This window comes from Vicugna pacos, chromosome 3 (assembly GCF_048564905.1).
Source record: "Vicugna pacos chromosome 3, VicPac4, whole genome shotgun sequence".
NCBI lineage: Eukaryota > Metazoa > Chordata > Mammalia > Artiodactyla > Camelidae > Vicugna > Vicugna pacos.
The window spans coordinates 108,665,000-108,689,423 of NC_132989.1; the positions used below are offsets into that span (position 1 = coordinate 108,665,000).

At 46.4% G+C, this 24,424-nt stretch overlaps 1 protein-coding gene across 1 annotated transcript in view; it reads left to right on the forward strand.

Annotated features, from left to right (window-relative positions):
• Positions 1–15,858, forward strand: part of MYO10 (myosin X) — a 193,381-nt gene extending 177,523 nt beyond the window's left edge. Inside the window, exons 29-41 of the mRNA XM_072958828.1 lie at positions 289–382; positions 1,071–1,126; positions 2,832–2,974; positions 3,391–3,585; positions 4,579–4,736; positions 6,782–6,905; positions 7,327–7,624; positions 8,261–8,468; positions 9,173–9,309; positions 10,140–10,260; positions 10,673–11,125; positions 12,688–12,879; positions 14,389–15,858. Of these exons, the coding sequence (XP_072814929.1) occupies positions 289–382; positions 1,071–1,126; positions 2,832–2,974; positions 3,391–3,585; positions 4,579–4,736; positions 6,782–6,905; positions 7,327–7,624; positions 8,261–8,468; positions 9,173–9,309; positions 10,140–10,260; positions 10,673–11,125; positions 12,688–12,879; positions 14,389–14,490 (2,281 nt within the window). The 3' untranslated portion in view covers positions 14,491–15,858. The remainder of the gene's footprint in view (positions 1–288; positions 383–1,070; positions 1,127–2,831; positions 2,975–3,390; positions 3,586–4,578; positions 4,737–6,781; positions 6,906–7,326; positions 7,625–8,260; positions 8,469–9,172; positions 9,310–10,139; positions 10,261–10,672; positions 11,126–12,687; positions 12,880–14,388) is intronic.
• Positions 15,859–24,424: the final 8,566 nt, after the last annotated feature.

Here is a 24,424-nt window from a genome sequence, read left to right on the forward strand (position 1 = left end):
TCTGGGAACTCATCATCAGTAAGTGTCTGTAAAGGTCTGTGGGGCCAGAGGAAAGGCTTTTCCATGGATCTGAAATTGCATCCAATGGTCCTTAAGGAACTTTGGCTGTTTCTTCTAACTTTGCTCCTTGGTAGTATGAAACCCAAGTTTACCCATGAGGAGTAGGCAAATTAAAAGCAAAGCTGCCCAGAGGAGATGTCCTTTTCCCAGAGAGCGTGGAGAAGGGCATCACTGTTTCACACATGCAGAAGAGGGCCACTCTTGACAGCCGCTCTTTCCTCCCCACAGCCAGTGGTTCAGCGTGCTGAGTCAGGTCCACGCGTCCACGGACCAGGAGATTCGGGAGATGCACGATGAGCAGGCAAACCCGCAAAACGCCGTGGTGCGTGAGCATCGGTGGTGGGGAGGGGGTGTCCCGAGGAGGGGGAGGGGACTGGAAATATCTGGACAATTTTTTTAAAAAAAGAAGTAATAGCATAATAATTAAAGACAGAAACAGGAATATTTTGGTTAAAGATCAATTACAGAAGATTATAAATCATAATAGATGACAATTCTTCCACCTCAAACCAAAGAGCCAAAAAAAAAATCCCAATCTTTATGAAACTGGGGAAGCACATTATACTTTCCTTCAAAGGATTTAGTGAATTCTAAATCATAATCTTCTGTCATCACTCCATCTCAGACACATATACAGTCACAAAATCTATTTTAGAAATAATTTTATTTTCTCATCAGTATAAAAGTTCAAGATAGATCGTAGTGTAAATCAGAAAATATATATGATTGAAAGAGGTTCGTAAACACCCTTTGCTGAAAGAATTTTAAGAACAAGACAGATTCATTTACAATTTACTTAATGAGTGAAGTGTATATTGCCCTGTCTAGAGGCCGTTGGTACTAAGTGACAGTCGGGGGGGCCATTTGCAAAGTAACTATTACTTTGCAGTTGACACAAAAAGGAGTCTTTTTTGTTTGCCTGTTTACAGAGTCATAATCTAGGGGTGTTACCATGATGTGCACTGTCCTTGAGTGGTTCTCTCAGTTTCTCTGCTTTCGCTCTTTTCCAGGGCACTTTGGATGTAGGGCTGATCGATTCTGTGTGCGCCTCAGACAGCCCCGACAGGTAAGCTCAGATGAGACTTTCCACAAAAGTGGCTCCTCATCGCCTGCCTGTGCCCACAGGCGTCTGTACGCCGGGTGTGAAGTGATTCTAGGCTGCATGTTCCTACCTGGTGAACCCCAGCGAATCAGAGGCTTCCTTCTTGGTACCCGGTTTGACATCCTCCTACACCATCTTCCTCTCTGGAGATCTCTGGAGTGCCAGGGGAAGACCATGGAAACCTAATTTAGACAGTCATCCAGGAATGAACTCGGGCTTCATGCAAGAAGAAAATGCCTGTATCCCAGCGCGGGAGTGGGTGTAGTTCCCCTTTCGACACTTGAATAATGAATTTGAAAAGGATTTTGACAGCAGTTTATATGCAGAATATTCATAAACAAAAACACAAGCATTTATTTCCCTGGATATGTCCACTTTATCTGGGCTCTGAAAAGAGCATGTTTGGGGTTTTGTTCTTTGAAGGCAAATCATCTTCGGCGATGGGCTCAGGAGTCCAGGTACCCAGTGGCCCTTGTCTTTATCATTCTCTCTGTTTTTGTTTTGCTGCTTACGAATTCTGAGTTCGAATCGAAGTTGACTTCTGCCTTCAATAACATAGCTTTAGAAAGACATTCAAATGATCAACAAAAATAGTATCTCCTGGTTTGGATGGGAGTCACGCCAACCGTTGACAAGGCTCTTCTGAACCATAGGTTCTTTGTTCCTTGTAGTCACCCAGTACCTTCTTATACCTGACTCAGGAACCTTTTAACACGTGTGTGTCATGTGAATAATCAAAGCCCAAGTTTTTGTTCTAACAGTCAATTTCCCATCTGCCTCACTCTTCTCCTAAACCCGTTCCTGCTGGCAGACCAGGCAGGTAGTGATCCCTGCTGAGAGCTTTCCATCCCTCCCCAGGCTTTTCTCTTACTCAAGTGCCCACCTTTCTCCCTTCCCAACTATAGAAAAATCTTGTTCTTATTTTTAAGGAGCGCCAGTCCGTCCCCACTCCAGTCCTGTTAATCTTCCTTTTCCTCGGACTTCTGCAGCACTTAACTTCAGTTTGAAAACTTGCAAGAAATTGTTGTCATGAGCTTCAGTGATTAAGAATTAGTATGAGCAAGGGCCTACGAGAGACTCAGGGCATTGCCAGATACAAAGAGATGCTAGAGAAAGTAAATTTCCATTTTTATGTTATCCCTGATCGGGAAATGCACTCTCATCAGATTGCTTTGAAAAAAAAACAGATCCAGGTGGCTCTTTGACCCAGACATAATCAAGTGTATAAGATGTTCCACTTACACCTATTTACTGATCTTCTGTTACTGGTGTCAGACGTTTCGTTACCAACCCACAGAAATATTATCCAAGGCCATACCCAGAGGCAGAAAGAAATTTCCCTTGGAGAGGCATCAAAAAAAAATTTTCCCCTGCGGTCACCTTATTTAGCCTTCCCGGAACCGCGTGTCATCTGGAAAGTTTTGCAGTGAGATGTTTTCCCTTCCAGGACCTTCAGAATATGTGGCTCCAAGTTGAAAGGTTAATGAGGCAGAAAGTAAATCCTGCAGAAAGGAGCCAGGTTTGCCTCCACATAAAATCCAAACAGCCCTGCCATTTTTTATCCCCGTGACCCAAAAGCCAGGAAACAGGCATTTAGTCTTGGTTCAGGCAGAGGTGAGGACTTCAGCGGCGCTCAGAGGTTTGGCTTCCTTCTCGCCCTGTTGCTCAGACCCAACTCATTCGTGATCATCACGGCCAACCGGGTGCTTCACTGCAACGCCGACACGCCGGAGGAGATGCACCACTGGATAACGCTGCTGCAGAGATCCAAGGGGGACACCAGAGTGGAGGGCCAGGAGTTTATAGTGAGAGGTGAGGCCCCCGAGGCTCTTCTTCCGTATGGGGTCCTATCTCCATCTCCACAGATATCTGCTGTGGTTCCATTTTGAGCCACTTTTCTGGGTCATTTTTATTTCTTTTTTTTTAAAATTCAATAGTGTGTTTTTTTGGTTTTTTTTTTTAAGGAGGAGGTAATCAGGCTTGCTTATTCTTTTAATGGAGGTCCTGGGGATGGAACCCAGGACCTCGTGCATGCTAAGCACGCACTCTACCACTGAGCTAATATCCTCCCCCCCAATTTTGATTCTTAAAATTGTTAAAAATCGTCAAATATGAAATGACCGTGGCCATTCCTAGCAAATGTAACTGTAAGCACTGCGTAAATTATTACCTGGTTGGTGATGTTTTTCTTCCTAGTTTTGAATGTACCCTTTCATCTCTCTCTCCAGGGTGGTTGCACAAAGAAGTGAAAAACAGCCCGAAGATGTCTTCCCTGAAACTGAAGAAGCGGTGGTTTGTGCTCACCCACAACTCCTTGGATTACTACAAGAGCTCGGAGAAGAACGCCCTGAAACTGGGCACCCTGGTCCTCAACAGCCTCTGTTCAGTCGTCCCTCCGGACGAGAAGATCTTCAAAGAGACAGGTAAGCAGGGCGCTGTGCTCAGGACTGGCTGGGCCCGAGGCTTGCCCCATCCAAGCATGGGGTCCAGGTTTGCTCAGAGCAAAGGAGCAGGATTTCTGCCTGGAGCATGTGCATCTTTCGCCACAGGGGGATTTATCTTCTTGCTTCATGGTTAGCTCTATGAGCACTTGGTGTGTAAACTGTAGGAAGGAGGTCTTGATTTATTGAGTTGCAGGGAGATTCTTGTAAGGGCAATAAAATGTCAACAGACAAAGGTTTTCCCCCAAGCGTTATTTTTCTGTGCTGTGCCTTTGTCTTTCTCAATGTTGTACCACAAGCGTCCTAATGCAGCCTGAAAAAGGTCATCCTGACAGTGACCGTAACCCAGTAGAATAAAAAGCAGTCTAAGCTTCATGTTTTTTCCCTTTGTTATTATAAAAGATGTTTCTAGATTGTTTGTTTTGATTTTTGCCGCTAGCTGTAATTGTGTGCTTTTTTAACATAGTCCATTCAAAAAGAAATTCGTGCAGTTTTTAATAGAGTCACGTCATTCCATCTCACAGCTGGTCTCTGAACACAGAAACGGCTTGCTTCACACAGACGGGAGTCTCCTTTGAAGGGAGACTCTTAAGGAAGGAAGAGAAGAGACAGGAAGGGAAAAGGAGAGTCAGAAATCTGAAGGAAGAGTTTTCACTCTTGTTCCAGAACCTTGAACAGGACTTTAGTTTATACCTGGTTGTTCTTTTAAAGCAGATGTTAGTTATAGATTTAATTCTGGGCTTATCATTTTAATGTTTGTCTTTCCCTCTCAAGTGTAAACTCCACATGTCTTTGGCTACCTCGTGCAGGGCTGGCACGTGGAGGAAGTCAGCAAGTAGCTGTTGAATTAAATAATAAAGGGGCTCAGGTGGAGATGACGTGAGCACTGGCGTTCTGGGACCCCAGGACAGGAACGCCTCTTGGTCCCCAAGGTTAAGGCTGGTGTGTGTGTGTATGTGTGCACCACTCTCGCAGGCTACTGGAATGTCACCGTGTACGGACGCAAGCACTGCTACCGACTCTACACCAAGCTGCTCAACGAGGCCACCAGGTGGTCCAGCGCCATTCAAAACGTGACCGACGCCAAGGCCCCGATCGACACCCCCACCCAGCAGCTGATTCAGGATATCAAGGTGAGAGGAGCCCGGCTCCCCGGGGTGGTTCATAGCCGCTCACCGACTCTCACCCTTGGAACATCATGATGTCAACGTTGGTCAGGCTTCGTTTTCTTCCTGTAATCAAAACTAACTCTTCATTAACTGTGTCTTTGTGTATCCCGGCTTTTAAAAATCTAAGTGCTGGACTGCAGGTGACACTGGATGCTAGAAATATCTTGTCTCTGGGGAGGTGTTAGATGTTGCCACTGAGGCAGCCGCGATTGTTGGGCTGTGCGGGCAGAGGACAGGGGTCTACAGTTGGGGTGTGGGGCTCCCCATCACAGGGACGTGGTGTGATCTGTGTTGGGGATGACCTGCTGTGTCACTGGCTCTTCTTGAGCTCAGGTTGGGGACCTTCTAGGAGGAACACAGTAGTTCTGCTTTTACTCTGTGCTTTCTAGACCACACAGGTAGGTTTGCGGAGAGCCCAGGTTGATCTAGGAAACGTGGAGTCCTCATCAGGTGCCTCTAAACTGGCAGAAGCCCCCAAAGCTTTGGACCGACATTGACTTTATTAAATTGTAATTTCCTGTTTATAAAGATCAGTTGCTCAGTAAGTGTTTGTTGAATGACTGAGTGAACAAATGAACGATTAGACGGCGGCTGCGAACCAGGGTCACCGCGCTCATTCTCCGGGGGTGGAAACAGAGACACGGGGCTTTCTGGGTGCGCTGCACACACAGCAGGTCCAGCCCTGATGCAGAAGCAGGTGGAGGGGATTATTTTTACTGCTGTTCCTCCAAGTAGGCAGGTTCCCTACACAGAGGAAAGAGCTGGAGCTGTGACAGAAGAGACGCCAGAATGGTAGTGAGGCGGGTGTTTATTGACTGATGTACATCAAAGAAAGTTAACTAATCGGATCCAGGAGGCAAACTGTGCCTTTGTAAAGGCGGGGAGGGTCTAATAGATCGGGAGTGTATGATTTCCCACCAAATTCAAGTCAGCCTCTTAATTCCAAAATGATACATTTTCTGGGTATTTGGAGCCAAATTCCAGCAAGTCAGTTCTCCTACAAACCGCAGAGCTGTCCGTGGACCCAGGGCACTTGAAACTAATAATGTCATTTCTAGTCTCAAATTAACTTTTCCAAAGCTTTCTTGTGCGAAGGGAGAGAAAACAGCACATACCAGCTGAGCACACTTTCTCTTCAGAGCTGTATCTTATCTACCCTTTTATTTACTAATTCATTGGAAATCAGACATTAAAAGAATAAATAGAATTTTTAAATATGAAACAATTGCTTCTTAAGAAATGAGACAAGTTGCCCTAAGTAAGGCTGCACCAGTTTTTTAATTAATTTAGACTCCCCCCCCCCCCCCCCGGTTTTCGATTGGGTGTTACTGAATAAGTTTCATAGTGGAAGCGAAATTCCCGCAGTAAAATGACTCATCGCCTCTCCCCCAGCTTTTCTGTTTATTTAAAGTTCTAAAAGAGACTTTGGCTTTTTCAGATCCCACATTAATGTTTTAGGAACTTAAATACATGATGAAATTCTCTGCAAGGAGCTCTCAAATTTCAGGAGTGAGAAAGGAGGCTCATGGACGAGCAGTCTCAACTGATATTAATGTGTCGTTTTTGGGCAGAGAATACGGAAGACCCGTGAAAGAACTAGCAAACTTTATTTTTAAAATGAATTATAGATAAGGATGACATGATGTGACCAAGCGATTCATGGCTAAATAATTAGCAAGAGAAGCTTAAATGAACTTTTTTGAATATACATCATCTCCAGAGGGAAGACTTTTTCCAATAATGTGGGGAAATATATGCAAATGTATGAGAGAAAGGGAATGAGCTATGTAAGGAAAATGTGTGTGATTCGTCTTCAAACATGGCTTCTGGGTGTCGAAATGATTAATGCTGGATTAATCCATCTAGTTCCCCCACCATCCCTAGGCTACTGATGTTTTGTGACTTGTGAAAAACATACACATGCAGGAGAATGCAGTGTCCCTGTTCCTTTCCGTACATCTTTTGCAATAAGCTCGTGGCCTTTCTCTAACGGCTCCTTTATTCTCCAGGAGAACTGCCTGAACTCGGACGTGGTGGAGCAGATTTACAAGCGGAACCCTATCCTGCGCCACACCCACCACCCCCTGCACTCCCCGCTCCTGCCCCTGCCCTACGGAGACATAAACCTCAACTGTGAGTCTCCAGTTCCGCCCGGACCCGGGACACAGGGGTGCACTTTCCCCATCACCACGTGAGCTCAGTCACATTCGCGTCTGTGGGTTGTGGTGATGCCAGGGTTGTTGCCTTAAAGAAAGTGCCAGCACTGCCCATGAGCTCAGAGTAGCCTTAGCATCCCAGAGAACCAGATCCTAACCATCGTCTTGCCTTCCAAGTGTGGACCCTGTCTGGCAACAGACAAGCTTTTAAGCATTTTGCACAGTGAAATCATTCAGTTCTTGCCCACCTCCATGCAGCTGATTCGGGGTTCCCGGGACACGTGGTGGGTGCTGCATCACAGCCTAGCTCCCGTCCTCATTCCTTCCTCTGGTCTGCTGCTCGGAAGACACCTTCCCTGAGCCCCTCATGTGACTTGTGTTTGTTTCCCTTTTCCCAGTGCTCAAGGACAAAGGCTACACCACGCTGCAGGACGAGGCCATCAAGATATTCAATTCCCTCCAGCAGCTGGAATCCGTGTCTGACCCCATCCCCATAATCCAGGGCATCCTCCAGACAGGCCATGACCTCCGGCCGCTGCGAGACGAGCTGTACTGCCAGCTCATCAAGCAGACCACCCAGGTGCCACACCCGGGCAGCGTGGGCAACCTGTACAGCTGGCAGATCCTCACGTGCCTGAGCTGCACCTTCCTGCCGAGCCGGGGGGTCCTCAAGTACCTGAAGTTCCACCTCAAAAGGTACCAGGGGGCCGGGGCAGCGCTGTTCGCATGGGCAGTGCAGTGGATCACTGTTCAGATGACACAGATCTGGAACAGAAGACCCCTGGTGTGGGTCAGGCTCCTGGGTCCCCTGAGCAAGCTTGCAGCCATCCTTTTTCTCTCTAAGCCATGCAAGGCTGTCCAGAGACCCGGTCACTCTTGGTATAATGTCCTGATGTGTAGGACATGGGATGAATTTAGTTACCACTACCCTATATAAACAAGGAGGGGGAAAAAAGCTTGGATATTTGTTCCAAATCAAACAGGTGGAAACAGTCTGATTCAGTCTGATTAATGTTGGAAAAGCAGTTTTCACCCAGTGGTACGAGGCAGAGGGCTCTTTAAGCACAAGAGCGCGGCGGAGGCCAGCTGTTAGCAGTTGCTCCAGTCGTACGTGGGCTCTTCGGTCTTTAAGGTGGTTTTCTTTCTTTCTTTCTTTTGTTCTCTGTTTTTAGACTAAACCTTCCTGAGATAAGCTCAGGCAGTGGCTGGCACTTGCTCTGTTCATCACGGGGACCCGTTGGCTGTGCTGGCCTGCAGCACGTTGAAGCTGCCTGGCTCCCCACTGCCAGCCATCCTCAATCCGGCAACTGACAGTTAGTGTCTGTCTCCTAGGATCCGGGAACAGTTTCCAGGAACCGAGATGGAAAAATACGCCCTCTTCATTTACGAATCTCTTAAGAAAACCAAATGCCGAGAGTTCGTGCCTTCCCGGGATGAAATAGAAGCTCTGATCCACAGGCAGGAGATGACGTCCACGGTGTATTGCCACGGCGGAGGCTCCTGCAAGATCACCATCAGCTCCCACACCACAGCCGGGGAGGTGAGGGAGGGCGCTGTTTGATGCCTGACTGCCTGTGTGCTTAGGACAATTGTGTGCAGTTAGGTTGGCTCCTGTGCCTGGTTGTGATTTGTATAGGGCAGCTGCTCAGTTAAACGAGGAAACAGACCTAATCCTGCTAATCTGAGAAGCAACTGAAAATCTAGTAGAGATTGTGGACCCTGACTCAGGTACACCCTCTATGATGAGGGTTTATTGTAACACTTCTGCAGTGGAGTGTTTCTGTGTGCCACGCAAAGACCTAGAATGCTGGGTCAGGTGGACACATTATCTTCTTTCTTTTAACATTTAAACAGTATTATAAAACCAATTGGCTAAAAGGAATAGTTCAGTAAAACCCAGAAAAGCTGGTGTAGAAGAAACATTGGTGAAAGTCACCGTGAGTTCATGAGGTTGTTGGACAAAAGGGCTTCAGTTTCCATGTAAACCCTCCTAGTATGGGTTTGCAAGAAACAGGCCCAGCCTCTGTCCCTACCGGTGGCAAATGCTGGGCCAGTTCTTTGTGGCAAGGGAGAGAGAGAACTGATGCCAGGAGAACAAGGGAAAACAGCACCTTTGAAATTTCACCCCTGACAGCCTTAGGAGGCTGCCTGGACCCTCACTTTGGCTGGCAGCTCCCTCTGGGTTCTGATGAAGGCACATTCTAGAACCACAGCTTCAGAAGCTGAAGACCTTGTGTTTTCCAGGTGGTGGAGAAGCTGATCCGAGGCCTGGCCATGGAGGACAGCAGAAACATGTTCGCACTCTTTGAGTACAACGGGCACGTCGACAAAGCCATCGAGAGCCGGACCATCGTGGCCGATGTGTTGGCAAAGTTTGAGAAGTAAGTTCCCTTCCAAGTGCCAGCAGATTCAAGAAGGTTTGAACTTCTGTGCCATTTTTGCCTTTGGTGCACGTTTGAGTGGGCCTTATTTTGCCCATGTTGAAGCATATTTAATTTTTCACCTCCCCTTGTTGCCTGTTTCCCTTGATTCCTAGATGGAGCTCCCATCTCAAACAGGGTTCAGCATTGTTTGTCTGCCCCATTCTTTCTGTTGGTTCCCTGTTGTACCCACTGTCTTGAAATTCTCTGATTCTAGGTTTTCACTTGTCATTAGCTGGAGTAGACAGAAGCCAGTTAATAAACTCTTCCAACCACATTTTGTATCTCTTGGACCCATAATATTTTATTAATGGCTCTCATGTCCCCCTAGTAGCACAAAGTATATTCCTACTCAGTATAAACACAGCCTCCCTAATAGTCATGTTAGCTTTTATAAATATTGTAGTTTGAGAGTTGGTAAAAGGAATGAAGTAATAGGTGTTGTTTTTCTTTGTATGGATCCAGCATCTCGCTTGGCTAGGGCTAACTAGACTGGGACACGCAGAAAAGACTTGTTGGCGCAGTTTAACTGAAGGCTGCCTGTTGTCAGATAAAATCAGGATGAAAGCATGCTTTTCACCTCTGGGTAAACAGCTTAGCAGGGAACTCTGAGAAGCCTCACTCTTCCTGCGTGTCCTCTCCCTCCCTCCCACCTCCACACGCTCTGCTCTCTGAGCACAGACAGACTGAAGCCTTAGAGAGAACACACCGTACAAAGTGAACTCCCTGTGGGTCGCCCGTGGCCCATGTCTTGTTTGGCTTTCTGAGTCTCCCTCTCGACTTCTGTCTAGGCTGGCTGCCACATCAGAGGTAGGTGACCAGCCCTGGAAGTTCTACTTCAAACTTTACTGCTTCCTGGACACAGACAACGTGCCAAAAGACAGCGTGGAATTTGCCTTTATGTTTGAACAGGTAAGTGGGACTCTGGTTCCTCTGCAGGACAGTAGGGCTGAAACCTGTTAATACCCTTCGTACGTTAACTGCTAGTCCTTCCAAATCACGTATGGGAGTAGATTTCCTGGCATGGACAGGGTCGGCTGCTCTTTTATTCATTTGTAGAATGAAACTTTGACACACACTATTTGAACTTCTGTACCAGGAACTTCTGGTTGAGGGTGGAGGGGGGACAATTAAAATAAAATATATGTGTTAGATGGTATCCGAGCCAGGGAGAAATTTAAAGCAGCAAAGGGGGGTTGGGGTACAGTTTCTTGGGAAGGTGGCCTTTGAGAGCGATCCTGATGGAATAAGAGAGCAAGCCAGGCAGGCATCCTGTTAGAGCCGCAGTGTCCGGCCCGTAAAGCCGCTGCCCGCCTCCTTGCAGGCCCACGAAGCCGTCATCCACGGCCACTACCCGGCCCCAGAGGAGAACCTGCAGGTCCTCGCTGCCCTGCGGCTCCAGTACCTGCAGGGGGACCACACACCACACGCCGCGGTCCCGCCTCTCGAGGAGGTGTACTCGCTGCAGAGGCTTAAGGCCCGCATCAGCCAGTCCACCAAGACCTTCACGCCGTGCGAGCGGCTGGAGAGGAGGCGCACCAGCTTCCTGGAGGGGACGCTGAGGCGGAGCTTCCGGACGGGACCCGTCGTGCGGCAGAAGGTGGAGGAAGAGCAGATGCTGGACATGTGGGTCAAGGAAGAGGTCTCCTCCGCTCGAGCCAGCATCATTGACAAGTGGAAGAAATTCCAGGGAATGAGCCAGGAACAGGCCATGGCCAAGTACATGGCCTTGATCAAGGAGTGGCCTGGATACGGATCCACGCTCTTTGATGTGGAGGTGAGGGCTGGCTACTGCATTTTCCGACACGAGGGGGCACCTGAGTCAGTGTGACCATGGTCAAGTCCAGAGGGAGGGAGGGCTGGGTGGGACACTCTACACTCTCACCCTCTTTTGTTAGACACCCCCCCCCAATTTTATCCTTAACAACCTCCCAGCCACCCACCCCAAGTTTTTTTTCTCCTTTATAGTAAATGCTTTTGTAACGTTAGAAGTGAGTGGAAAATTAAGATGTCATCTATTCTTAAATAACTTCTAACTCTTCCTTATACCAGCTATAGACCCAATAAAAAAAGTGCTGGTAAAAATCTGCATTAACCATTTTTTAGAACAATGTACCTAAAGTCAAATTTGGGGTATACTTGGATTTTACTTTTTTATTTTTTCTCGTGACTGTTTGCAGGGAAGAATTTCTGTTACACAATTGGAATTTGGCAAAATTAGCATCAACCCAGTACTGATTTCATATGTGTATATTTACATACATGCATATTTTAAGTAGGCTATTTACTGAGAGAAAATCTTATTAATACTCTAGATCAAGGCTTAGCAGACTACAGCACGAGGGCCAAATCCTGCTTGCCTTTTTTTTTTTTTTTTTTGAAAATTAAGTTTTACTGGAACACAGCAATGCTCATTCTTTTATGCATTTTTCTCTGCTGCTTTCACACTCAAACAGCAGAGTTGAGTAGCTGTGCCAGAAAGCACAAAGCCTAAAATATTTACTACCTGTCCCTTAACAGATGTTTGTCAACCCCTGGTTTAGATGAGCGTGTGTTTTTCTAATGACCATAGTCATTCAGCATGTTATCTGACAACTTTTAAATGAGGCTTTGTAAAAAATCTAAATATTTATTGTATATTCTAAGATCCTTTCATGACTTTTCATTGGGTGCTGTCTTTGGGTTGGTTAATTCTGTTACATTGGTTTTTAAGTATAAATCAGATGCTTGGTACCAGAACCTCGTCATCTCAGAGTCACCAATGTGGATCCTTCCTGATTCCCATCGCCTTGTGTTGTCATCCCGCACATCCAGGCTCCTATTTTCCTCCACTGATCTATGCAAGAAAGTCCATTGTTAAGCCAGTGAGATCAACCACCATCTACACAAAAGCTCATTGCTGGTTACTCAGCACAGATGTGGAGAATTTTCCCCTGTGATCCTGGATTTTGTATTTGAAGAATAATCACTCAGGACAGGATTGGAGGCAGAACTAGAGACAGAAGAGTAGACCTGGCTGGGGGATCATTGTTGAGTTCCTTGGCTGTAGCCACCCCTGTGTAGCTAATTCAGATGGCCAGGAGGGTGATGATGTGGAGAGTCCCAACAAGATGCTGGAATTGACCACCGAGATCCCCCCATATGCACAGGCCTGATCAGCCAGTCAGAAATCAACCAAGATAGCTGAAGAGATACCATTTCTCCTGTTTCAGTTCCCCTGGCGTAAATACACATTGAATGCCTTCAGTACGCTGTGCAGAGGGCTTGATTTAAAGCCTGTCTTGTGGCCCCTGTGTTCTGTTTCTGGTCTAACTCTTAACACTCACTCTTGCCCCTCAGTGCAAGGAGGGCGGCTTTCCCCAGGAGCTCTGGTTGGGCGTCAGCGCCGACGCTGTCTCTGTCTACAAGCGCGGGGAGGGAAGACCCTTAGAAGTCTTCCAGTACGAGCACATCCTCTCCTTTGGGGCTCCCCTGGCCAACACGTACAAGATCGTCGTCGATGAGAGGGAGCTGCTCTTTGAAACCAGTGAGGTAAGAGGCAACTCTTTTGTCTGTGACCTGGGCAAAATAGAACAGTGGCACCTCACGTCCTGGAGCCTTTGACCAAGTGATTTTATTTGGGTATTTCGCTTTAAGACATGAAAATACAGCATGCAGGTCCCTTCTCAGCTGCAGGTCTGTCCTAGGCCCAAACCTGATAACCCCAAAATTCTTCTGTATACCTTTGCAACAGAGAAATTTGGTTCCCTTGTATCAGGTGGGTCTTACCTTTGGAGGAAAAAAAGAAAAAGGGAAATGATATATAGAGATCCAAAAAAAATTACATAGTTTGGCAAAAAAGCCAAACTAGACAAGTGGATCACAGCCTTGAGACTAGGATCTGATGGTGTCCACAGAGCAGGAGGGAGAGAGGGCAGACCATCCTGGGCATAGCTAGTTCTAGCTCACAGTAAGTCACAGAACACCTCTATGTATGTATGCCATCCACATCAAAGCTCAAGATGTAATAATGGTAATAATACACGAAGCCTGTTGAGGTCTCCACCCAGGGAGCTGCCGGCAGGCAAAGGCGGGAGATGAGCATGAATCACACGCTGCTCGTTGGGCTGATGGCGTCAAGTGAGGGCGAGGAGGTGGTAGGAGGCCGTGATCAGACCAAGGATGCAGGCAGGGACAGGTGCGGGTAGACAAGGCTGGCAGCAGATGTGCAGTGAGGTGGAAAGAGGTGAGGGCCTTTGACTGGAGGGTCCCAGGCGCCAGGCTGCTGGGTTTGGTCAACCCTAGTGGACAATAGGGAACTGCCCTGGGACCTTTGATGGTGACATGATGTGTGACAGCAGTGCTTTTACAAACAGTGATGTGGGGTGAGATTGGAAGGGAAGAGAGAACAGGGGGATGGCGGCCAGGTAGGACGTCTTCACAGAGATCCAGGCCAGCCATCGGGAGGGACGGGCCAGGAGAGGCGACAGTGGACACTGACCGCATCGTGAAATAGCTCTTTGCGAGCACGTAGCTGGCAGGGAGCAGAACTGCGCATGTGGGGGGGGGGCGGTGGCGGGGAGAAGGGTGCGGGCTGGGGTTCGCACCTTAGTTCTGTTTCTCAAGCTGCATCATGAGGAGCTGACCAGCACGATGTGATCCAGTCTTTAAAAGCTGTGCTTGTGGGCTCTGTCGCTGACCCTTTGAGCTGGAACAGTAATCCCGGCCCTAATCATACCAACACACTTAAGCGTCATCGGGTGGGAGCTTTATTTTACGTGCAAAATCTCACGGTTTTCCATCAGGCAACCACCAGGTGGCAACGTCCTATTTGGCAAAGCCAGGATTCCCTTTCTCCCTGCCTAGGAATAGGGGAAGGCAGCTGACCTTTTGGCTTCATGCGCACGCATCCTGCCCCGTGGATTCGCACGGCGGGCTACCTACTGGCTTTTGCTGGGAGGACGGGTTGGTCTGCCGAGGTCGGGCTGAGGCCGTCTGGTTGACAGGCCCCCGCAACCTGCAGAGACTCCTGACCATGTGCCGACTCTGCTTCCCGGGCAGGTAGTGGACGTGGCCAAGCTCATGAAAGCCTACATCAGCATGATCGTGAAGAAGCGCTACAGCGCGTCGCGCTCCGTGAGCAGCCAGGGCAGCTCCAGGTGAAGGCGGCCGCGAGCCCACGTGAACTCAGCGTCTCCCCGCGCCGCCCCTGGTCACGAGTGCTCAGCCGGCGCTGGCGCCTGGAGCCCGAAGCGGGGCTGCCCAGGCTTCCTGGAAGCCCCTCGTTGGAGGGAGGTGTCTCGGGGACCTTTCGCCCTGTCCCCGCCAGTGATCGTGCATTAAGCTGTCAACCTTAACCCGATTTCCAAAGCTTTACTTCTCTTAGATGACCCAGGCCTTAAAAAGAGAGGAAATGAAACCCACGCTGCCACCAAAGCAGCCAGAAGTGCCTTAACTTGTGGAACAAACGCTAATCCACCTTAACTGTGCTACTGAAGGGAGATGCTAACCCCCCTTCTGGGGGAGACTGACTAAGCTTGGGGGTGGGGGGACAGCATTTATCCATCACTTCTGCACTAACCTCCCAGCCTGATTTCCCCTTGGCGGGAAGGTGAGGGAGTGGGGGGAGGGGGCGGAGGGAGAGCGAGGGGACAGTCTATTTTAGTTGGAGTGCTGCGGGCAGCCTTCCTCGCGGGGACATGCAGTAACTTTTTCTCTTTGTCTCATCTTTTAAGTGTATGTGCCTGCCTGTGCATGCATGTGTTCATAACCCATCACTTTAATCACTGTTCCACGAGCATTGAAAGCAAAGGGAAAGAGGATGTGCAATGGTGTAACGTCTACATCTGAGTGGTTCAGCATAAGAGTCGTCACCTTTCCAAGGTGGTTTTATTAAAAAACCAGAATCCTGGATTTTCCTGTCTTCGCTGTATTTCGAAAGCCCCATTTTGAGTCAACTTTTGTTTTACAGGTAGCAACATCTGCAGTCTGTGTCTGCTGTATTATAAACAGATACACAGCCTTCAAGTAACTATTTATAAACCACTCTTAAACAGCGGGCCCCAGGGCTGTTTTTAGAACTGTATGAAGTCATTTTGGAGTCTCTAGTTTCTAAGAGATATAAGCTAAAAAATGTTTCCTTGAAGGTTAGTTCATATCACTCTGGGTAGATTGTGACATGACCACGTTTGAATTCAGAGGAAAGATGCTGCCTTCTCTGAAAGTGGAACACGTGAGCGAATCTTTAAAGAACCCAGACATTCAATATTGAGGCTTTAATAAAATACACATGTATTTTACCCCAAGTTTATAATGGTGGTCTGAATGAGGCCCCTGTAAATAAATCAGCATTTATGACCAGAGGAGAAATAATCTGGTCTTGGACTTCTATTTTTATACAGAAAAGTTGTAAAGACTTAGGCCAACTAAGTCTACCCACAAAGCGAAAAGAAATTTGCCTTATCCCTGCAGACAGCCATGTGGAGTCATTGTTTGTTGGCTCAAAGTCTGACAATAAAATATATTAGCTAACGTGCAGTATATTTTCTTTATTGGGCTGGCTCTAAATACCAAATGGGCTTCTTGGTGGTGTTTTTGTTGTGTTTTGGGTTTAATGCTTTTGGCTTCAAAGAGTCGAGGCTGTGTGTTTCATGCACTTGATCACCAGGTCTAAAAACAAACCTGTAGACATCTCAGCTGCTTTTTGAAACACAGAACGTGGCTCTAAAGAAACTGAGAAGGTGAAAGACAAGATCAGTGAAATCACAGAGATCTAAGGACTTGAAGTGCGGATGTCAGATCATCTCCTATTGCTGAGACCCAAAATCATGGAGTCAGGGTTCTCCACCCGCTTGTAGCCCGCGTCTCCGTGAGCGGAATACATGGTAGCTTGTTGAGCACCTGACTGACCCAACGAACCAGCTGGGGCCGTGGGTCTCAGTGAGCAGCACCAGTTCCCCACCCTGGTAAGTTCCTCTTACCACTCACTCCCACCTCGGCTTGTGTCCGGGAGTGGCCTTGTCAGAGTTTCCACCATCCACAGGGTTTATTCTGATTTCACCAGATTGACATGCAGTCATTTGTGATATTAATAGTTTCGAATGTGGCCAGTGGAATAATTCTGAATGTCTGTGCGTAGTACAGAGAAAGGCATCAATAGGAAACATGACATGACTGCAGACTTATGTGCACACCTAGTTGATTTTTTGCTTGTTTTAATTTTTAATTCTCTTGGAAGAGAATAGGTGGGGTTTTTTCATTCAAACAGTAGGAATAAAGTTCCTTTTCCTCCCAGCCGTGATCCCCCAATTTACCCCGCAAACAACTATTTTTTTTTACCATTTTCTTGAATATCCTTTCAAAAGTATTTCAAATATATACTCACATATATATCTCCATCCCCTTCTCCTTTTATGTATTTTTTAAAAACACATAAAAGGATAAATTCTTCTGTGCTTTGCTTTATTCCCAGAATATTTTAGGTATGATTCCACAGAGTACCTATAGAGATTCCTTATTCTTTTTTAGTGTCCCAGACAGCTTTAAAAAGTTCATTTAATTTCTCTCTAAAAAGAGTTTAGAAATCTAAGAAAGAAAACACTTTTTTATTTATAAGACTTTTTACTCAGCACTGTAAGTTGAGATCACATGTATGCTGTAGTAAAATTCTGTATTATCTCTCTCATCCATTGGGATCTTTGATATAGCCTGGGAAAGTTTGTCTACTGGGTATAAAAATACGTGCTTTAAAGAGCATGAAAATCCTCACCCACCGAAAGCTTATTATCTAATGGGGAACAAAACAGGTAGATGTAAAACTAAGCTGAATCAGCATGTTTATGTCTTTCATGCAACCAAGAAAAGCACCCTGATATGCTGGAAAGTATTGGACTTGGATTCTAGGTTTGGCTTTGCCATTTTCAAAGTGTACAATTTTGATCTTTTAGGTAAAGGGTCAGGAAACTTCAGCCAAGAGGCCAAAGCTAACCTGCCATCTGCTTATGTGAATTAAGTTTTATTGGAACAGGTCTCTCCCCGTTGATCTGTGTGGTGTCTATAGGTGTGACTGCCCTACAACAGCAGAGTTGACCAGTTGTGACAGGACCTCCTGCAAAGCTGAAGATATTTACTCTCTGGTCCTTTATAGATAGGGTTTGTGAACCCTTGTTTTAGGTAGAAATAGAAGTTTATCTCCTTTGTAACCAATTATTGGCAATAGTTAGAATTTTGATTCCACGTGTTAGGTAAGGAATATAGTTCCCAGTTTTGAGATGGTTGCTTCATGTTTCTTGTCCACTATTTCAAATGATCTCCCTGACCTCCCTCCCTGCATTTCTCATCAGCACAGATTGGCTTAGCAATCACTTCTCATTTCTTCTTGATCAGTCCCCAAATTGTGATGAGAGCTTCTCCAGAACAGAAACTTCTTTCTCCCCACGTTCCAAGAAATCCAGAATAGTGCCTGCCGGGAATACTGCTTAGCCAAATGTAGTGGACCAGTTCCATCCCAGGCCCCTCAAGAAGTTGCTATGGGGATCAGACAAATGCACTTGAAGATATTAAATGGCCAAACAAGGTGACACGGCAAGGGTCAGGTGAGTTTCAAGGAAGAAGTGTTCCAGGTGCCCAAAGCAGGTAGGTCGCTGTGACTAGGATTGGGGTGGGGCACAAGCACAGGTGTGGAGGTGCAGATGGTGTGGGGCACGTGTCAGGGCAAAAGTCGTCGGAAGCCATGCTTTGGCTCCCTGGCGCTAGCCCCAGATAGCATCTTCATTGGTCGCCATGCTTTCACGTTGATGCCCCCCACCTGCTCCCCACCCAGATATGCTTTTCTCCACAGACCAGACCCCAGAGGGATTTTCTTATCAAACACAAATCCAAATATATCCCTCTTCTACTCGTCCCCCTTTTATCAGTCTCCTACCCAGCAGTGGGAAGGTGACCCTGGCATTTCCTGGTGAAACCTTGTGTCTGAACTCAGGATGACGAGAGCTGTAATTCCCAGACACCGGAGTGGAGCACTCGCCAGCAGCAGTGTTGGGCTGGCAGACGTTCATCAACGGACTCTCCAGGGAGAAATGGTCCCCCTTGGTATTGTTTGCTGGTTTTCGTGATGGTTGTATTCCCACCGTGGCTGATTTCAAGCTCCAAGGTGACATTGCTGAACACAGAGTTGAAACAAGATGCGTGGCGGGCTCCCTAAAGCTGGTAGGAGCCGGGTCCTGCATAGCGGGAGGGATACCTCAGTGCATAATTTGTCAGTAAAAATTGACATGATCTTATTCAGAGGAAAAACCTCTAAAGGAAGTTAAAAAAAAAAAAAAGGTGCTTAGAAAGCCTGAAACATTTTGAGTGAAGGAAAAATGATGTGGGATAATTAAAGATGTTCTCAAAGTATATAATTGGTTCCTATCTTTAGTTTTCCCAGGAACTTTTATTTTCTCCTTCAAGTAATAACAGGATCAAAGGTGATTAGCAGTTTGAGACATAAACAGGGTGTGTGGCTGCTGAGGCACCCAGACATTTGCTTGGTGGGAACCAGTTGCCAGATTGGAGTTGTCACCACTCCCTCCTGTCACACTGACACACCAGGAGAGGAAATGAATTATTCCTGTAACTCTGATCTCTTGGGGGCATTGTTCTCCATGAGTTTACTTAGTGACTTGATACTGAGAAAACTGAGTCAGTCTCTTGATTAGAGATAAAATAACACCAACCATAACAAAATTTAATTGACTTTAATTTACTAAGTGTTCATTAAATTCTTGCTGTTTGGATAAAAAAGCAAAAGCACTATCTCTGTGCAGTTTACAAAGGAAACGTAAGGACTGTATTCAGAGCCTAGTTGGAAATAAAATACAGAAACAGGTGAAACAGGAGGTTGACTGTACCGTAGCGAGAGTATACAGACCATTGCATGTGTTCAAGGGTCCAGAAAACAAGAATGCAAGAAGAGTTTTCAGAGGTGAATAATGAGCCCCCAAAATGCAGATTTGTGATAGTGTAGGCACATGCTGGTGGAACAAACAAACAAAATCCAGGAAGCAAAAGGGAGCAGAGTGTGGATTTCTAAGTAATTGCTTTTTAGCCTCTCCTTTCCCTGTTTTTCCTTGACCGTCTCTCTGACGGGACCAGTGGCATCAGCTGCCATTTGCTCAGCACATATTATGGTTCAAGCTTGGTTCCAGGCTCACTATGATCGTCTTGAGTCCTCCCGGTAGCCATGATGCAGGTGCTGGAAAACCTATTTTGTGTCGAGGATATCTGGATTTAGAAAGCAATTTCTTTAGCTGTAGTGGCTTTGCTGTATAACAAATCACTCCAAAATCCAGTGCCTAAGCAACAATCCTTTAATTATGATTCTCCAGGGGGAGCAGTTTGAGCTGGGATCAGCTGGACTCAGCTGGGCAGTCCCCTTGCAAGTCTCGCTCATGACTCTGCAGGGCAGCTGCAGCCAGTCGTCTTCACTGATCTAGCCTTGGCTTTCTCCTGTGGCTGGGGCCTCAGATGCGATGGTTGAGCACTGCCCCATGGGGTCTCTCATCTCACACATAGCTAGCGTTGGCTGATTCACAGATTTGGCAAGGTCTCAAGAAAGCTAGTGGGGGCAGGTAAAGCCCTCTTGAGGCTTAAGTTCAAAACTGCGCATTGTTAATTCTGCCACATTCTACTGGCTAAAGCAAGGCCCAGTGCCAGACCAGAGCCAAGAGACGGAGAAACAGACTCCATAGCTTGATGGAAGTAGCTGCAAAGTCACTCAACAAGAGGTTGGAGAATGGTGGCCATTTTTGTAATCTCCCACACTGGCTGAAAAAGCACAAAACGACAATGGACAGAGAATTCTAATCCAGGTTCATCTGACTCTGGAATCTTGCACTTACCACAAAGCTATACTAAAACCCAAATACTTCCTCAATATTTTATGGCCAAATCCATTCCATGTGGCATAGTTTACCCCCATCCCACCACCGCTTCCTGTAACTAGATGTGCATTCTTAATGTAAATACATATGCCCATATCATCCTTTCTGTGTGTCTGCTCATGCTCTTCTCTTGCCTGACATGACCTTTCTCCCTGTTCATGTTTTCTTCATCCATGACCACCTGCTTCAGATCTTAATTCCTCTGCAAAGCTGCCTGTTGCAGAGACTGCTAAACATCCCCCTGATAATCTGTCCATTCTCTCCTTTTATCTTTTAGCAATAAAATTCCCCTAAGTTTTAGCTGCAGTGGATCCTGAGCTACAGAATATATTTTCTAGCCTCTCTTGCAGCTTAGGGTGTTTGGTAGTTTTAAAATACACAGCAACTTCTTCCCCAATGTTCATAGCAGTACTATATACAGAAGCCAGGACATGGAAACAATCTAAATGTCCACCTACAGATGACTAGATAAAAAAAAACTGTGGTATATTTATACAATGGAATACTACTCAGTCATAAAAAAGAATAAAAGAATGCCATTTGCAGCAACATGGTTGGACTTGGAGATCATCATTCTAAGTGAAGTAAGCCAGAAAGAGAAAAATACCATATATCACTTATGTGTGGAATCTAGAAAAAAGACACTAATGAACTTACCTACAAAATAGAAACAGCCTTACAGACATGGTAAACCTATGGTTACCAGAGGGAAAGGGAGTGGGAGGGGATAAATTGGGAGTTCGAGAATTGCTAATATTAACAATTATATATAAAATAGCTTAAAAAAACAAATTTCTTCTGTATAGCACAGGGAACTATATTCAATATCTTGTAGTAACCTATAATGAAAAAGAATATGAAAACAAATATATGTATGTATGTGTATGACTGAAACATTAAGCTGCACACCAGAAATTGACACATTGTAACTGACTATAGTGCAATAAGAAAATAATAAAATATGCAGCAACTTCTTGATCATCATCCGGTAAAAAGGTGGAGTCTCATTCCTGCGAATAAGGACCAGCCATAGTGACTCCACTTGTAATGAACAGAATGTGGCAGAAGTGATCCTGCCTGGCTCACAAGGCCAGGTCAGCTCTGCCTGCTCTTTCTCTTGGGACACACACCTTAGGCACTCTGAGCTGACGTGAAAGAAGTCCCCCTAACCTGAAGCTGCCAGGCTAAAAAGATGGGGTAAGGAGGCCACATAGAGATAGCCAAGCCCCACATGGACCATCCCAGCTGCTAGCTTTAAACCACCCTTCATGACCAAAGTCTTATCTATTGAGGCATCAGGTTCAGGCTGGAGGCCCAGGATCTTATCATCTAAATCAAGCTCTGGGGTAAATGAGGTTCCTTGGGTGGAGTGCCCGAAATACAGCTCATTGATTAAATTCTTGTTGATTGAAGGATGTATGTATGAAAGGAACAAGTCTTCTGTTCTCCATGGACAATAATGGTACTGGCATAAGATAACTGCTGTAGACACTAATTCAAAACGGGGAAGTGGGACGCACGTTACAGTCACTAATCCATGATATTTGTGAACGAGGGAGGACTCTGAAGATAGATCCAAGAACCCGTGGAGAATGATTCCCAGTTAGTGGAACTGAGTCCTAAGCACAGAACTGGTACCACGTCTCAGCTGGAGCTCAGAAATGCAGGAAGGGGAAATGTCAATGATTTGGGCCAGGGCACCTATTCTGGTGGCTTTAAACAAATCCACAGATTCGCTGATGACCTTCCCATGAGAAGGTGGCATCTGATTCTCCCCTCCTCTTAACAAATAGAATGTGACCAAGCAGATACTGTTCAGCTCCCAAAGCCAAGTCATGAAAAGGGACACCTCAAGCTTTTGCTTAATTCTTGAGACATGAGATTTTGGAGCCCAACAGCCCCAGTGCTGGAGAGAGATGCCTAAGGCACCAAACGTCCACCAGTTAATCCTAGAAACAAAAATGTCAGAGACAGAAGGAAATGGGTTTATAACTCAATTTATTACACAGGCAAGGAAGCTAGTCTCATCACCTCATTACATGGTCCTTCCTCTTAAATGATGCTTAGTGCAAAAGAAACCAAACTAATTTCTGAAATAAAATACATCCCTTCACGTCAAAGAGAAAGTCTCATTTATTGGTTAGTAGAGAGCCTCTGCTTGAAATGTTTATGTTGTATTTTAAACCATTTGTCCTTCTGTTGCTTGGTAAAATCATGAATTTTTTAGAAATAAATTTCTGCTGTTCTTCAACCGGAGCCTGATGCCCAGAATCCTCCATGTGAGGTGGCAAATTGGTATCTGTCATTCAGGGCACCTCTCCTTCCTCTGATTCTGCACAAATGACTCTTGGTCATTCAGATCTCGGCTTAAATGTCACCTCCCTAGAGAGGCTTTTCCTCACCACTGGGTATAAAATAGCCAGTCTTTATGGCACCAGCATGTTTTAAATAGCGCTTGCCACTAAATGATATTTTCTTATCTGTTTATTGTACGTCTTTTCCAGTTAGAATGGAAGCTCTGACTGAGAGCAGACATCTTTTCGTTTGTATTACTGTCACTCTGGTGACTAGAACCGTGTCTGAGCATAGTAGGTACTCAGTAATTATTTCTTAAATAAATGCAGGAGAAATGGTCACTTTCGGTTTGGGGGCCATCCCAGCTGAGATTCTGCAGAGAACAGAGCTCAAGGCAGAGGTTACCTGTTGATGCTTTGGGAAGTGCATTCCTGGGGCAGCAGGGATATGGGAGCGAGGCAGAGAAGGACCGGAAACAAGGCAAAGTGCCATATCACCGTGCTGGCGGCTATGAGCCACCAAGCGACCCAGCCGGGTACTCAGTGGGAACCTCTCTGTGGCCACTTGGGATGTCTCTGCCCAGGGTCTCTGGGGAAATTCTGCCTCAGAGCCCTCCTCCAGGGAGAGGAAAGAAAAGAAAATTCTCTTTCTGGCTAGGTCCTGCCTCCTGGTTCCAGTTGGTTGAATTTCCCCAGGTCAGGAGTCAGCTCCCTCACCTTTCCAGGTCATCTGGTGCCTTTAAAAACCATGTAGGAAGCCATGTCCCCCAAAGTGAGAGCCCCCAGGATGTCCCCATTCTAATCTCCAGGACCTGTGTGTGTTACCTTGTATGGCAAAAGAGTTGGCAGATGTGATGAAAATGAGGATTTTGAGATTATTCTGGGCTATCCATGTGGGCCAATGTAATCGCGTGTCCTTATGAGGAGTAGGGAGATCCGAGTCAGCAGGAGGAGATGGGAAGGAAGCAAGAGGCTGGACTGATGCCAAGAAGGGACCACAAGCCAAGCCGAGGAATGCCGGCTGCCACTAGAGGCTGGGAGAGGCCTGGAGTGGATTTTCCCTTGGAGTCCTCAGAAGGAAACAGCCCTGCTGACCCCTTAATCGTAGCCCTGGGAGCCTCACTGCAGACATCTGACATCCAGAACTGTAAAAAAAAATAAATAAATAAACGTACGTGGTTCTAAACAACCGAGTTTGTGGTAACTTTTTACATCAGCAATAGGAAACTAATACTCACGCCCTGTAGGGGGAGCACTTCCTCTAAATCTGTGGCAGGAGGATGCAGAGAGGCTAGATACAGATACAGGTAAGTGTCAAGGGGCAGAAAACTGTGGGGTTGCAGGGGGGCCCGTCAGCTTGATGCTGACGTGAAACAAGCCACCGAGAGCCCTGGGCCGGGGGTAGGGGGGGTGCTGGCCAGGGCACCTGAGGAGGTCCATGAGAGGGACACAGCACAGGGACCTGTATTTCAAATGACTGCTTATACTAAGAAATTGAGGACAGAGAAAACGTGTATGTGCTGACTGTGTTAACATCGCATTTTACTATACTGCATTCCAGTCCTGGTAAAGAGCAACCACCCAGCTCTGTAAAACGTCCCTGGCCTCTCAGAGTGAATTGGACACATGTCACATAATCTGTGCTCTGAGTCAGACCATCAACAAACATACCTTCAAATCTGGTAAAAATCCTTTCAGACAAACGAGTTTCTTTAATGTAGATGTGATGTAGAATTTATAGAGGGCAAACATTCGGGTAATTCTGTCTGCTTTAGCAAACAAATGACATTTCAACTGCCTAACACCCCTAAAGATGACTTCTCGCTTACATAACAGTCCAGCAGGGGTGTAATGTGGGGAGGCTGATGGTTCTGATTCCGT